Raw genomic sequence first — 16,695 nt, 5'->3', positions numbered from 1 at the left:
GTAATAGAATGTTTTTCTTTTTTGTTTAACTGTAAACTGTGTGAGGGCAGGCACCATATCTGCCTTCCTCACCACAGTATCCCCAGAACCTAGAATGGTGTCCAGAATGTGGTAGACACTTATATTTTTTGAATGAATGTCCCCCTTTTTTTAAGAATCCTTTTATCTTATACTTACCAATGTTCCAAATGCCATTTTAAAGTATTTATGAAGTTAGATTTTAAAGCACAAAGATGAGTAGTTTAACTTTACTATAGTGGCTAGGTATTTGGTATGAACTAAAAGTATTTTTTTTAAAACTTAGCCAGAAATGATTCTGTCTGTCTGAACAGGTACGAAGAGTCATCAAAATAACAACCTGACAACAGATGACACTTGGCAACCAAACATTGTGAATGGGAGCAGAGTAAAGGGGAACAAACCAACACCAGAACTTGTTCTGGAAAAAAAAAAAAACCCTGTTGTTTTATTATTATTTAGAAAGCACACACATCAATTTATTGTGAAGAGAGAAAAGGCAAAATAAGTGAGCATACAAATTCATTTCCAAAGAACCAGTGCCACTTTCCAAGTACGATCTGTCTATGTGAGCTTCTTAAAAGTTTGTATTTCTTATATCTACATACATAACTCTGGTTATGTATATAGGTACATGGAAACACGTCACACGCTTGTCAGGAATCCTTTCTCCCAACACCTGTAGTGAGCATCTTGTTTTCCTTTCTGAAAGCTGCCTGCAGACATTTTCTTGGATTATGCCACAGTTTCTTTCCTCTGAGTTCGTCTCTGATGACAAGTAAGGATACTTGTGAAGGGAGATTTACCCTTAGTTCTTGACTTTTTCTTTAGCTTTTTCTGATTTTTGAGTGAGATTCCCAGTTCTTCCATGATGGCATTGAAAGAGAGACACTAGAGAACATGAAATAATGGAACGTCAGTGTAACCAAACTGGCTCCCTCCTCCACCGGTCTGTTTCTCACCTCAGTTTTTATGAATACGAGAGAGTGGTCTAAGGCAACTCTGACACAGAGTGAAGTTCCCGGCCAGTTCCCACACCTCCTCCTCCACCCACTGGCCATCCGCTTTTTCTATTTGGGGAAACTGAGGCAGCAAGCTAGCTGGGCAAACTTCGGGGTTTCATTCACAGATGCAGTAGTATAAAACTACCCAGTTAGGCTCTCAAAATAGACAACTTACCTTTGCTGAGACACCAAAATAGAGTTAAGTTAAGTCATTTCCCCCATTGAGATGATCCAAACATTGATAGGTTTATCAAGGCATATGGACACTTCAGTAATGCTATAGAAAATGAACAAACCTTCTCTACACCAAGGCTTTGTTTTTTTCTCCCATGAAACCTTACTTTGTTCCTAAAATAAAATCTAATTCTTGATGACTTTCCTTTCTGATAAAAAAAAAGAAAAAAAAACAATTTTAAATTGTATATTTTCTCCAAAAAACAGAGATCTGGCAGCAGCAATGATGCAGCTGTGGTTGAAATGAAAATAATATGGTACCGAACCGCACAGCAAAGATGATGGCATAATACAAGGAGAAAATGGAGCAACGATTATGAAATATCACACATATGCAGATGGCATATATATGTACAGATCTATTACAATTACACTGTATGGATTCACAGGCACAGTATACAAATGCTATAGTAAAACATAATTTGCTGTCATTTCTTCCAGCCAAGATAAGATCCTTGAGTGACAAATTCCTGCTTATAGAGATTTCTGGAAAGTAGTATTGTTTTTGATGAGATCACCCTTAAAACATCCTTCAAATCCCAAAGCCTTTGGTCAAGCGTGTGGGAGGGCAAGTGTGTGACTCCTTTGTGATTAACTCACAAAATGGATATGTTAAAGCTCAAATGACAACATACCACCAGATGATTTCTCCAGGTTGTGAGGGCCTGATAGGAAGAAATTGGTGTTTCATGTGTGCAAAGTACGAAATGTCTCCTGCGGTCCTTGTATTTAATGGGCAACATGTATTTTTGAAAATTTACACTCCATTTTTGTTCCATAGAGGAGTTGATGTAGTTTAAATAAAGTATTTTTTAAAATATTTATTTATTTATTAGAGAAAGAGAGAGCACAGGAGGAAGAGCAGAGGGAGAAAGAGAGGGAGATAGTCTCCAGCAGACTCCAAGCTGAGGTCGGAGCGGGAGGCGGGGCTCCATCTCATGACCCGGGGATCATGACCTGAGCCGAAACCAAGAGTAGGATGCTTAACTGACTGAGCCACCCAGGGGCCCCTAAATAAGCAGCATTTAAAATTTTTCTACTCGATTTGAAAACTAGACAGATAAATTTAGATCCTAGATGTAAATTACTGGTCTATCAGACACACACCTCTAAAAAAAGTAGTAGTTTTCATTTGACTTTTTGTCTCTTTTACACATAAGCATTTATAGAATTTGAATTTCATTTCCATTTTCTTATAGTACTGAAAATTCATGTCGTGCATGTTAATTTTCTTTCAAATGTTATGTTGTGACTTCGGTGAATTGAGAGGGGGATCATGCCACTAAAAGAAAAACTTTAGGAATGTTTTCTATGAATTATACTTCCAAAAAATGTTACAGTAAGTATGTTACAAATGAAATTTAATGTTTTTTTTTTGTAGCATTATGTGATGTGAAATTTATGTGTTGTTACTAAGATGAACTGAATATTTTACAGTGCCTTTGTGGTATATGGTGTTGCATTCGGGTTTTTGCAACTTCTGCTCAGATATTTATTTCAGTGGAAGGTAGGTTTTTTTTTTGTTTTTTTGCGCGGGACATTTCTAATTTCAGGAAGATCATTAAAATGGAAGAAGAGAGGGAGAGAAGGAAGAAGTGCCAAGGATTTTATAGCCCACACTATTACACACAAATCTCACAGCAATCCTATAAGGTAGGAATTACTATGCCCATTGTGTAGATGGGGAGATTTACTATTGGAGATATTAAGTAATTTGCCCAGGAAATGTGATTCGTAAGAGGAAAAGCTTGCATTTGAACTCAGTCCATCTGACTTCCCAGACTCAACTGCTTTCACTTAAAAATCTCCAACACCTTGATTAATTCTTTTTTCTTAAACTACTATAAAGAGCTTTTTGTAGATTCTTTTCCTATAAATATGTTAAGAAATTGCAATCTTTGTGTTTTATTTCAACTCTCAAACTTTTGATTTTAGACTTTTCTCTTTATTTTGCACTAAAACTACAAGGCAAGTCTCCAAGTGTGGCTCACATAGGAGACACAACCAGGAGGGGATTTGAAACCCTGTCCTCTCTTATTTTGGGTGGAGGGGCAGTCACAGATCTTATCTTGACAATATGTTTCAATTATGCTTCTCTTTAAAAAACACAATCTTCCTTCAAATTTTGTATTGCCTTAAAATACAACAAATGTCTATTCTTTTGATGAACCCCAAGTATTTATTTCTTGCAGCCAGCATGAAAGTGAATATAAATATAGTTTTATGAGCGGTCTGGCTACTCTGTCTTTGGTCACAATGATTTCTTTTTGATTCTCACTTTGTCTCCAACTGTCAAAAAGAAAATGGCAAGATATTGGGGCTGACCTTTCTGCTTCCACGTTTTTGCTGTAGTCATGAGGCAAGACGACCTTTAAGGTCCTTACCAGCCATGAGCTCAAGAAAACCACACACTCTTGTATCCACAGGAAATGAAACTGTGAAGGTCAGCTCAGAATGGCATGGGAGGGTCTCCTATTCATTCATCGATTTGCCTTTTATGATCTCAGAATTAAAGATATTGTGCGTGTGTGTGTGTATATATATATAAAATAAATTTTGAGCTTCTGAATTAGGATAAAAATTTAAGTAGCTTTTCCAAAGCTTCTATTTCTGGACATGCTTTTCATGAACTCCCTTGTGTTCACAGGGCCATAGAAAAATTAGGTTTAGTATGGAAATTTAAATTTCTAAACTAATTTCATTAGAAAGTAACAGACATGTGGATGACCACCTAGCTGATGTGTTCAGGAGGCAGGGAAATGAGGGGTAGGGTGGACACCCCAGCATTATCCTCTAGTGCTTTGCAGACTAGAAATTCCCCTGTAGCATGCATCCTAGGTTGTCCGATTTTTCTCTGGTGGTTGGAGTTCACATTTTCAACGGATCTACATATATGACCATGAATTTTAGTTGTGAGTTGGCCCAGTATCAGAATGTTGGAGTTTAAATTTTAGTTACAGTGCCCAGTAGCTGGGTTACACTGGGCAAGATGTTTAGTTTCTCTTTGACTGAGTTTCCTTATCTATAAAATGCAAACAGTAGCAGAAGGAGAAGGCTTTTCATAGAGTTGTTTTGTGAATGGTTGAGCAGGTACCTGTAAAACACTTAGCACAATGCCTGGCACATGGGGAGTACTCCCTTTCTTTAAAATAACATTGTGTATATCACTGAAAATATTTTAAGTCTATGGAACTTGCTGATATGTATTTTGGGTTCTGTTTTGTTTTGTTTTTTTGGATGAAAGGGAGGAACAGTGAAAGGTTGATGCTTCTTTAATTTCAGCCATCGCATGCCTTTCTATGCACGAATTCTTTGTTTATACCAGTGTTTTAAGGCAGGTCCTATACATGTTTAACACATCAAATTTTCAATGCTTATTTTACTTGTTTTACCCAGCTCATAACATGTTTTAGTGTTATGTGGTAATAGGCTTTATGACAGCTTGTGTCTTGCCTGTGAAGGATAGGTGCTCAAGCATAAAGAGGAAATGAAAATTAACTGCAGTCCCTTGCCATTTAAAAAAAATTCTCTCTGCTTCTGAACCCATTGACAATGAATCCCTATGATGACAAGTCTGATAGGAAAATTCACTTATAAATAAATGGGTTTATAGTAATAAACTATGTTAGTGCCATTTATGCTGTTCTGGACATTGTTCAAAAAGTGACGTGTGTACGTGTGTGTGCAAGAGTGAGTGTGTGCACATGCGTACATGTGTGTGTGCGCCTATGTGTGCCTGTACTTCTCTTGTAGAGGGAAGGAAACTGAGATACAAGTGGTCTACCAGAAACCACAAGTGAAGCTTCAGCCAGCCCTGTAACTCTTCTGGTTTTGCAAGGGAAAGGATTTGCTTGTTTATTTTGCAGAAAGCCATTCCTCTTCTTCACTTCTTTTGTGCCTGTGCTGTGTTCCGAGTGACCTCCCCAGCCCCCCATCCTTCTCTTCTCCTGCCTTCTTTTCCCTTCCTCTTTGGCTTGAGTTTTAAAAATAATTGCTGACAGCATGGCACTCCTTTGGATTAATCCCCAATATTTGATATCTTGGTATTGGTGTGAACCCCAGTATACATTCTTCTTCTTTCCTGACACCTTTATCCTTATATTACAAATATTCCCCTGGAAGGGGTGAGAGGAGCTAATCGAGGTCTTGTTTTGTACTTAAAATAAACTGCCTCAAAAAAAAAGTAGTCTGGGGTGGAGAGTGATTTCTTTTAAGTTATAGAAAAAGCTGTGTGCTAAAATTTGAGTAGTTTACGATATTGAAATGACCAAGGCTAGGCTGATTGAGAATGGTTTTCTGACTAGGTGCAAACTTGGCATCAGATTACGAATAAAATATCAGATTGATCTGTCATTGTATATTTAACATTTATGCACTTGGTGTTTTTATTCATTGGTACATCTAGAAGAACTGCTTGGAATGCATACCTTCACACCTTACATTTTGCATAGGTTTCTCTTGTTACTTTATTAGGCTTCTTATTTAAAGACGCTTGAAATGGTCTGTGACATTGTCTAATAAATTTTCACATTACGCGTTGAACAAAGATATAGATAATATTTGTGTCATCTTACTAAAAATCTTTCATTTTATATAGATCTGCTTGAAAGCAAGCTCTAATCTGGAGCCTTTTTGTAAAGACCATTTTAGTAAAATAGACCAAACTTTAGTGAAATATAGATATCAAGGAACAGTTTACTGAGAAATAATGAGATTATTATTGCTGTTATTTTCTTGGTTTGGTCAAATTACTATCATTCTGTGGAAGCAGTGTCTCAATGATTTTTTTTTCTTTTTAACAAGAAGGTCTAAGCATTCACATCCTTAGCATTTTTAAACTCTGAGATTCAATGTGGGAACAGACCTAGAACGTTCAAAATGTCAGGAAACTTTTAAAGGAATAAGGATGGAAGAATTCTATTCATACATTTGCTACCTTAAGACTCTGGAAAGTCTGGTCACCTGTCTGCGTATATGTTTTATGTCTTCACAGGATAATTGATGATCTCAGAGCAGACATCAGACTCCAGTGATCCCCCACTAATTGTGTTAAGGAAGGGGAAGGGGAATTGTTGGAGTAGCACACGTATGCAACCTTTGTGTGAAGTTCTTGTGTCCCAGAACTCAGGATTTGGCTACCATTTGCTCTTGTTTTATCAGTTTTCTGTGTTCGTTCAGAATCCCTGGGCCATTTCTTATGCAACCATTCTTGGACTTAAAAACAATGATTTTGAGAGGTTGGGAGCTGGCCATCATATCAGTTTCCAGAATAGTGGTTATGATTAATTATGCCTGCAAGCTAATGAGGGAGCTGAGTCTCATTACCTAAGTCTGTGCTCAAAATTTGGGGGTAGAGGAAATCTAGACACTGAACTAGAACTCCAGAGTGTGGTCCCCTCAACCCCACCTGTGACCCAGAAGCCACTCCTCACCCAGCCTCTCACTGCACCTTCAGTGTTTAAACTGGCTCTCCACTCCCCTCAGCCCTGTCTTCCCTTAGGCTACAGTTCGTCAATCCCACTAACTCATTTCCTAGCTCCTTTTAATTTTATGTTTTCACCATCTCTATGTCCTTTCCCTCTCAACTCCTCTACCTTATCCTTTTTTGCCCCCACACTTGAGGCTGGATGCCAACATCTTTGCTCTCTCAGATCCTAGGTATAAGCTAATTCTTTGCATAAATGCATACCCCAGAATTCCCTGTTTTCCAATCTGAGCTCCTTTGAACCATGAACATACACACCTGTGGGGGACACCACAGGCCAGTGACACCAGATACGTGAAGATCATCTTTCTTGGGTTCATCTTTATTAAATATTGTATTTATAAAACTTTTCTTTCATTAAAATAAATGTAAGTAGGTAGTGGAATGGATATATATATGTGTGTGTATATATATATATATATACATATATACATTTATATATATATAAATATATATATTTATTTTTTAGAATTCTTTTTTTTTATTTTAATGTTTTTTTATTATATTATGTTAGTCACCATACAGTACATCCCTGCTTTCTGATGTAAAGTTCGATGATTCATTAGTTGCGTATAACACCCAGTGCACCATAGAGAAATTTCTCACTTAGGGTGGCTGCTCAGAGCTCTACATCCAAACTCTTATGGTATCAGTTCATTCTCCTCTAACATTAGGTATAATTTCATGGAAAACTTTGAAAAGTGAGGTTAACACTGGAGCAGTGTTCCATTTTGATATTAATCCATGTGCTTTTTCCAAATCTTCTGAATCTGAACCCTTTTTCCACTTTTAAAGTTATAGCAAGAGCTTTTATATGCATTGCCCTCAGGGTAGGGATGACATAGAAAGAAAAAAAAAGTAAAATTTGCAGCTTTTAGTTCTTAAATAGATTTTTGTGGATCTATAGAAGCCACTGCAGTCTTTGAAGCTATTAATTACAACAGCCAGGTGTTTGAAAGAAGGAAAAAGAAGGCACTTTGGATTGTAAAAGTTTGCCTTAGAGCCTTCGGGGCCCAGCCGGTGGGACTGGGGATGGGGTATGAAGCTAGGACCGTTCTGTGTCTGTTTTCAAGGAGAATTGTCCAGCTAGGGGCTGGGAGAGCCTAGATGCTGAGGAATACCAGAGAAGGGGCCCCTCACTTCTCACTTTTGGGGTTAAACTCCCATGGGGTGAGATAAGGCAAATAGATGTGAGACTGCTTAATAGATGGGGGAGTCTGAAAACACAGGGAAATCATGCCCAATCTCTGTCTCAAACTCAGAGAAAGCAGTCACTAGAAAGCAGAAATGGCATCAAAGCTGATCATCAGGCCCGTTGGAGGCTCTCCTCTGTCTCCTATGGCCTCTGAAGGGTGCTCAAGAGCAGCTGAAACTTTCCACTGCCCTAGAGTGGGCAAGAAAGTGGCTGAGAGGTATGGAGAGGTGGTTGCAAAGTGGCCCACTCAAGTGTTATGACTGGAGAGCAGAAAGTGTTTCTGCTATGAGGATAAGCCTCAGGTGGACTGGACATACACAGAGGCAAGCAGCTCTCTTTGCTTAAAAATGGCAGAAATGTGGGTTTGCATGCCAATCCAAGGTACTCACAGTGCCTTTCTCCTGTCCGGAGTCACCATCAGAGGCCAATGTGACTGTCTTCTTTGGCCTTCTGGCTTCCTTCCGGCTTCCCTATATCTCCTGAGCCCGCCTCAGCCCCTCTTGCAAGCTCAGAGACTACACATTTCCTCTGAATATAGGTCTCCTATGTACCCGACGAGGCCTCCATGTTGAAGGTCTGAGATGATCCTATGAGGACTGACTTTCCATTACCATGTGGACAAGAGGGCCTGGTCCTTTCAGCAACTCAGAGGCTGAGTAAGGGGCACAAAAATCAGCTTCTAAGAAATTTTTTGCATGCCCTTCTCATACAGAGCATGGCCTTGGCCTTGAGGTAAATCGAGCCTGTTGGAGGGTTTTAGTTGTCCATAGTGCATGTGTGAGCTACAACGGAGTCCTTGCAGTACCAGCTTATGCCCACATGTAGTGGACATACATTTTTCTCAAGCTATAAATTTAGGTGTGCAAGAAAACTATGTGATGTCATAAAAAAATAGTAGCAGATCCCACCTTAGCTTAGAGGTCCCGATCTGCTAGTGGGTATTGTCAACTCAAGGTAACTCACTTTTGGCTTAAAACTAAGTTTCTTTTGGTCAGTGTCTCAGTTAAAATGAGCCTCTCCCCACCTCCCTTCTTGTCTTCTTTCCAAGGTGCATCTGGGTGTAGTAGAGTTGAATAGAAGGCCTGGGCATTGGTGATGGTGGGAGCAGCTACTCTGTGGACACCTTCTGTCCTTTGGCTTCCACTGGGGTGTGGCATCCTAGGAGGTCACAGACGCTGCACTCTCTCTCTCTGCTGTGTTCTCTGAGATGCCTGCGGCCCCACTATGGTCTCCATGTCAGGTCCACACATTGAGTCTTTTCTACTCCCACCTCAACTCTCAGTCCACTGGTTCTCTCAGCTCTTCCACAAGGCTCTTCATTGGGAAGCAGCATGGAGTTTTGGCTGCTTTCCCTGAGATGCTATGGGACTGAGCAGGACTATGAGGCTCTTCAAGGTTCATGGCCCAGATGCTGTTATTCCACCATTCTGGAGACAGTTGAATGTAGAATTTCTCTCAAGTTTTGTCACCTCCTGGGCTATACCCTCTGAACCCCAAAATAGCATTTTCTGTTTAGGATCCCCCTTGAACTTTTCTGAGGTTTCTATTTTCCCGTCCTCAAGTTGGGACTAGGCTCAGGGGTGATCATGGGGCCTTCTCTCAGGGCTTCTAGTACCATGAAGCTTTAATGACTTCCCTCCCATTCTTCCCTCCTTTCCTAGGGGTCAAAAGCTGGTCAAGGACTGGAACATGAGGGAGGAAAACATCATTTTGTGCATTTCCCCAACCTTGGGTCTCTGGGTTTTGGCTCCTGCTAATTAGAGATAAACTATTTGAATTATAACAACTAACTTACTCAGTGAAACACCTGGTTCTTGAGCCTGAAAGCCACGGTTTTCCAGATTTTTGTCTATGCTACAAATCTGTAAAGTCTACTTAAAACTCAAAAGCTAAGAATTTGATTCGTGTCTTGCTTGGAAGCAATACATATAAAAACCTTGGTGCTTAGGGGTGGAGGAGGGTAGGGGTAAAGGCAATAGACAATATGAGCACATCAACCTTTTTCTTTGTTTTCCTTTGTCTTTAGCAGAATTTAAGTTCCACTTACAGAATAGTTTTCCCCAGGCACTCCAGTCCCATTGATACCCTCTTTCTTGAATGTGATTGAGAATGTAATCAGTTCCATAGCTTCAGATAACTTCTAGCTACATGTCTTCGTTTGGCTTGTTTGTTTTATTTTGTTTTTGTTTTTGCCTACTCTGTAGGCTCATCAAAATCAAGAATGATTCTACCTTTGTAGCCTTCCCTGTGTTTGTAATGCTTTGCTTATGAGTGAGTGAGAACTGTTTCACTCTTTGATGCCATGATGGCTGATTTTCTCTGTATTCAGAGTGGACCACTCCATCCTGCATCATGGGCAGGAATAGGTAATTCTGCTTATGGCAATAAGAATTTAATATGTTCAAGGTAACTGCACAATCTTATTTATATTTGTATTTGGCTAAGCTTTTTTTTTTTTTTTTGTCCTGCTCCTATATTTTTATTTCTTTCCCACTTTTTATCAAACTTAAAAAATACTGTGGCTGGAAGAGAACTTTAAATGTCATCCCCTAATTCCACCGATGGGGAGACTAAGAATGAGGGAAGAACAATGAGGAAAAACAATGACTTGCTCTAAGTCACAGACCCATTCAGTAGCAGCACAGCCACCTGCATTCTTGGCTTGTGATTGCCAGGTCATGTTTCCATTGAGCCGTTTATACATTTTAGAGTTTGTTTGGTTTAGAAGACACTGCCATTGTACACTGGAAAAATTATTTCTAAATGGATATTAATTGCTTCCTGGCCTCTCTGTGAATTGATGAATGTTTGGGTTTCCAGGCAAAGGAAAGCCTCTTTGCACAATTACAGAAACAACCTATTGAGACTTCTCCAATAAATAAAGTGATCAGACTATGGAAGAAAAGAAGCTGACAGCACTTGGAGGCATCTGATAATGTGCCAAGTGACACTTAGGACTTAAGATAAATTTGACGTTAGGGTGGGTTATCTGTGGACAGTAGTTTCTTAGTTCTTATGGTTGGTAAAGACTAAGTGATCAGGGTACCATCCTTTTTCTTGAGTTGAAAAATCCGAATATTTCAAGTCTAAACACTTCAGTTAAAAATTGGGCAGAAAGAAAATTCTGGCCCTACTAACTTAAACTTAGTGGATAAATGAAACAACAGTAACGTCTTTACATCATTCAGCTCTTACTCATTATTTTTGTGTGTATCTGGTTGTATACGTTATAACATGGAGACATGGCGGTATGGTGCAATTTGGCCGCTTCTCCCTATTTGGGTTGCGGATTCTGTAGCATGTGAAACCACACAGAACATTTGGTTTTCTATCACAAAAATGTTCTTATTTGTGCAGATAGAATTTCTTTGAAAATTTAAAGGAGAATCCCATTTTCCATGATATCATCTCTATGGAGAGGGTTTTGAAAGCAAAAATGATTTTAATATGCTTGTGCATCTGTGCATATAAAATTCCATAACTGTGGGAAGCATAATGAGATGGTTCCTAAAGGCAAGTTAAAACTGCAGCAGCAAGCAGAAATTTTTCATTATCCATATGAGTTAATTAATAATGCCATTTGGCACAGTCAGATGTGCAGAAAATAGTGCAAGAAGTAAGAATGCTTTGCTTTTCTTTTGCTTTTCAAGGCCAGGCTACTCTTAAATTGCTTACTGGGAAATAGTGTAAAGGGTCATGGGCTTGGAAACTAATTGGGATTCATTGTTTTCCTGCTTTGCCATCGATGGCTTATATAGAACATAATATAATGCTAGTCAAATGCAGTAAAGTATTTGGAAATAATTTTGGGGGGAAGGTTTAACTATATGACCAGCTGATTTTCCTAAGGGCATTATCTCCACCCACCATGTGTTCCTTAGGTAGTTCCAATTTTGCTGAAAAAACTGTAAAATAATTCAGCTTATCATTTTAGTCTAAGACAAAATAAGCCTTTTTTTTTTTTTCCTTATTGCATTGGCTTATAAACAGGCTTGTCAGGAACCAGTTTAGACACCATTATGTGCTCCACAGTTCTTCGTGTACTTGTTTAATCTTTTCATACCTCTCTGCTCCCTTGCTACCTTGAAATAGTCTTCCTCAAGGTATAATCCACAGATAAACTGCCAGTGTTAATAAAATCTCACTCTCACCACTTAATTTGAAGTCAAATTGCTGTATTCCATCTAGCTTTAAAGAAAACTCATGCTTACCGACAGTTTTAAACAGCTGTTTTAAGGGAAAAAACTCATGTTAGAAAAGCTATTTTAAAAACCTCTTGTACTAAAGATAGTTTTAATAAAAACTCATGTACATGACCTAATTTTGGAGAACACTGCTATTTTTAAGCTAATTTTTATGAAAACTAATGTGCACAAGTAGTTTTAATCATTCACTTTCAGACTTTGTTAAAAATGCCAGTTCCTGGATTATACTCACTGAGAAGGAGTCTATGGAGATAAAACCTATAATCTGCATTTTAAGTAATTTCCCTGAGTGATTCTGAGGTACGCCATAGTCTGAGAATTAATGATGTAAAAAGAGAGTTTGGAAAATTTTTTTTTCATGTTCAAGCCCCCCCCTTTTTTTTTCTAAATTTCATTAAAATGCAAGTGGGGTCGAAGTGGTCTCAGCAGTTATTTACTTGACGCCAAGAGCTGGTTGTCTGGGGCGTGTATAAAACAAGAAAAAGGTGAGTGTAAGGAACCTACATTTCTGAAATGTATGGACGTCCTTCAAGGGAAAAAATTAAACTTCTGATTTGATCATTTTGAGTAGGCCTAGCTCCTATAACTAAATATGAAGTCTGTCGATTGAATATCACGACATTTTTATCTCAAAGATGTTCAGTTTCTTTTTGAATTCTCTCCAGAGAAGGTGTATTGAGCATTGAATGCCAAATCTGTGCTATATCTTGCTTAGAATTAGTGGTCATGCCTCTAGAATCAATCAATAAACATTAGTGACTTATTGAATGCCAATTATATGCATAAGATTATGCTTTAGATCACTACTACATGATAGAATCACCTGATTATCTCAAAAAAAAAAAAAAGCTATTGTCCTACCCCCATTTCAGACTAATCTAATTAGAATTTCTAGAGATGAGGTTCAAAACTTCTGCTAGATCCTCACGTATTGCTGAATTGGGTCCTTCTGTTGGGTACAATGAAATTGCCCTTGATTATTAATGCTTGTATGAGGAAATGTGGTTTTAGATTACAGTTTGAATCTCTAAATTGGAAAACCTCTTTTCCAAACTGTATTAAGATGCATGATAAATTGTACTTGGTGTCCACCTGACCAGAGACCAATACTTAATTTCTCCATAAGGAACTAACATCTGTTAGCCAATATCTTTAAACAGGATTCTTATAAATGATTTCATTTTCTATGCCATTATATTATTTCATTTAATGCTCATAGCAAATATAGGTCAACAGATCTTCATTTTACAATTGAGGAAATTGAAGCTCAGAGAAATTAAAAATTGCACCCAATAAACAAAACTATTGTTATTAAATGGCAGCTATGTGCCAGGCATGGCTAATGTGTTTTGTACATTATCACTGGATGAAATACACATCATCATTACAGTGTTCCCTGGAGTATGATGTGTAGAACAATGGTCTGTCAAGATGCTTGGGAAAAATAGATTCTGTTATCTAATAAGTTTGGGAAATACTGACTAATTTCCAATTTTGTTGAAAATTCCCAGTGCATCATAGCATATTAAACACAATGAGATACCATGCAGTTAAGGAATGTTTAGAGTAGTGCTCCCTGGGTCCCTTGACCAGGAAAATCTTATTTGAGTAACACTTGCCAGTGGGACCCATTGTGAAAGATACTCCTTCAGTACAATCTTGTGACCTAGAAATTATGTCCTGGTATGACATATTAAGAAACCAAGGCTTTGAGAAATTCAGTCGCTTGTCTATAGTCATTCAGCACGTGGCTGTACTAGAAACTGCACCTAAGTTTGGTTGATTTTGAAAATTCTCTTATGATTCTAGAATCTAGGACTCTAGGCTGCTGACTAATATCTATTTCTCTGTTAGTAAAGCTGAAATAAAATTGTTGAAAGGATTAAATGTAATGCTGTATCATTTCAAACATTTTGAAAATATTCAAAATATTTTGAAAATTGTTAAATAACATGTAAATATCGGAAGTAGCTAGTATATGCTTACAGTGGCACACAGATATTAATTTTATCCAAACCTCTGAGTTACACTTTTAAAAGATAGTCTCTGTAGAAAAGTGAATTTTGTTATTGTTAACCTTGATCATCTAAACTTCATCAATAACCCTTATACTTTTTTTTTGTAGCACCTTTGATTTATTGAGTAGCCCTTGGGAATATAAACTTATGTAACTTGTGATTTCAATATACAGAATCAATGAAATATGAATAATAAAATATTTTTCCCAACATTTGACTCTATTGATTATGAAGATGTAACCTGTGACCTAGGACAAAGTATGTTGCTTTCACTTCAGTAATAGTAAATAAATGTTGGTGTAATTTATAGATATTTTCTTAAAAGTACATTTATTTAAAGAAGAAAGCAAGACTGAGAAACAATCAGGGCAAGAACCAACTTTCCTAAACATGCTTTACTGGAGAAATATAATGTTGATTGGAGAGACCTCTGGTTCGAAATTTGGAACCCATTTAAAGGCAAGCAAAGAGAAGGCAAAATATTACATGATTGCACAGATGGCTTATCTTTACTTCTGAGAAATATGTTTTGGGGGCTAACTTCATATGTCAAAGGTAATCCCATTAAGGAGAACAAAGACCAACTGATCCCATATTGAGGGAAGATGAAAGGCATCTTCAATCCCCCTACTCACTGTGAAGAGGAAAGAAGCCCAGAGGGACAGCAGACATCCTTCATAACAACAAATTAAGTATGCAGTTGGGTTTCTGTGTCACCAAGCTGAGTTATAGTGGGAATTATTTACAACATTTTGAATGCAGGTGGAAAATAAATCTACAGAGATCTGTAACTAATGTGTATGGAAATTCTTTCCTCTATTTATTTTCTCCTCCTTGCCCTTCTCCCCAATATACTTGAAATGAATTGATAACGACGAAGGGTCCAGAGAAATGAGTATGAAAGTGGCAATGCTCAGAAAAGATTGCTATGAGAACAACCACTCTATTCTGGGTAAGTAGGAAGGGAATAAAATAACGTCTCGTGAAAAGATGTTCGTCAGTGCAGAGTGAGAGTAAGTGGAAAATAGAAGATGTTATGCATTAGTTCCTAGTTGAGGACCTTGTTTGGAGCTTGCAAGAAATAATCTGTAGCATGAAAAAAAAAAAAATCACAGTTCCTTAGAGACTCTGAGCATGCTATGATCTAAACCTACGAGGATTGTCAAGTAAGTGTTACGTGAGAGCTTGGTGATAATGAATTTCTACCCAGGGATCATTCTTGACTGTGTCGTGCCTTCCTGAGTGATGTTCAATTTAGCTAATGCTCTTCTGTGACGCCAGAGGTTTCAAGTTTAGCTATCATTTTCTGGATCACATTTTTCAATTTTTAAAATCCAAGACATCTTTGAGTCTTTGTGTAAATAATTCATTTTAAATAGTGAAATCAACATTGTTATGGAGTTACTACAAAAAGATAGGGCTTTGGGTAGTTTGACCATGCAGATCTACAGAACGTGAGGGATGGGGAGAAGGAAAGAGGAGAAAAAAAAGGTCCACAAAGATGAAAACAATTCCACAATATTAGCATTTTGTTTTTATGCTTTGCACTGATGAAAGTCTCGATCTACTTTTTCATAAGGAAAGACCTGCTTATTTTTAATGCATGAATATAGAACTAAGATAACCATTGTCTTGATGGTATAGTGGATTCTGGAAAATACACATATCTTGGAGTTTATATACCCCTAATACACCTCGGTTTCAACACTGAATGCACATCTGTTCTCAGTGCATTGAATTCAATGTCTAGAGTCCATGAGTTTTGCCATCTTAAAGGGATAGGGAATTATGACTATATATGCTCAGTCGATACAGATATCATCAACAACACCAATTAGCAGGAACGATTTCTACTGGGCACACTGTTTTTTTCTTTAACTGATTACACAGTATGAACTGAGGACTGTGTCCGAATCCCTCTCTCCTCTCGAATTAATTTGCCACATTCTAAATCCGTAGATAAAGTGGTTCCAGAAGTGGAGTTGGTTGGATGGGTTTGCTTACACTGCAGTCCATAAAAGTAACAAAAAGCCTTGCATGCAAAAGAAATGAGAAAAATATAGAAAAAAATGAATAAATCAGAAGCAAAAATGAATGTTTAAATGAAAATTTAAATAAAATGAAGCTGACAATTATGAGAAGCACATTAAAGCATAACATATACAAGCTTTTATTTTTCAAATTAGTTGCATAAAAACAAGACACCTCAAGAGCAAATTGAAAGTTAAAACAAAGCTGAACAGTCCATTTTCCCTTTTAAGTAAAGATAGTTTTCTCTATCAAACTCTAAGAAAGGGGTGCTTAATGTTCTCACAATTGCCTTGTATTGTGGGAAAATTTTCATGATAAAACCAGGTTTAATCAATCACCCCCAGCTTTGGGAGTGTAAGGAAAGTGTCCACTTAAAGGAGGTGGGACTGGTGTGAGATTATTAATCAGCACTGGCTACATAATTCGTGGGGCCCAGTGCAAAGTGAAAATGTGGAATCCCTTGATTAAAAATTATTAATCAATAGGACACTGACAGCTGAGCATT

General features: G+C 37.8%; 1 protein-coding gene across 8 annotated transcripts in view; it reads right to left on the bottom strand.

Moving 5' to 3' along the window:
- Window positions 1-412: 412 nt before the first annotated feature.
- Window positions 413-16,695, bottom strand: part of GRIK1 (glutamate ionotropic receptor kainate type subunit 1) — a 361,961-nt gene continuing 345,678 nt past the window's right edge. For 4 of the 8 annotated variants that reach the window (XM_040621052.1, XM_040621054.1, XM_040621056.1 and 1 more), the window contains one exon: window positions 413-909. In XM_040621052.1, the coding sequence (XP_040476986.1) occupies window positions 754-909 (156 nt within the window). In that variant the 3' untranslated portion in view covers window positions 413-753. Of the gene's footprint in view, window positions 910-1,318; window positions 1,406-16,041; window positions 16,192-16,695 lie in introns of those variants that run through there. The other 4 variants (XM_040621050.1, XM_040621051.1, XM_040621053.1 and 1 more) reach the window with 2 other exon arrangements.

This window comes from Ursus maritimus, unplaced genomic scaffold (assembly GCF_017311325.1).
Source record: "Ursus maritimus isolate PB19 unplaced genomic scaffold, ASM1731132v1 scaffold_4, whole genome shotgun sequence".
NCBI classification, from domain to species: domain Eukaryota; kingdom Metazoa; phylum Chordata; class Mammalia; order Carnivora; family Ursidae; genus Ursus; species Ursus maritimus.
This window is presented reverse-complemented; position numbering and strand designations above follow the sequence as displayed.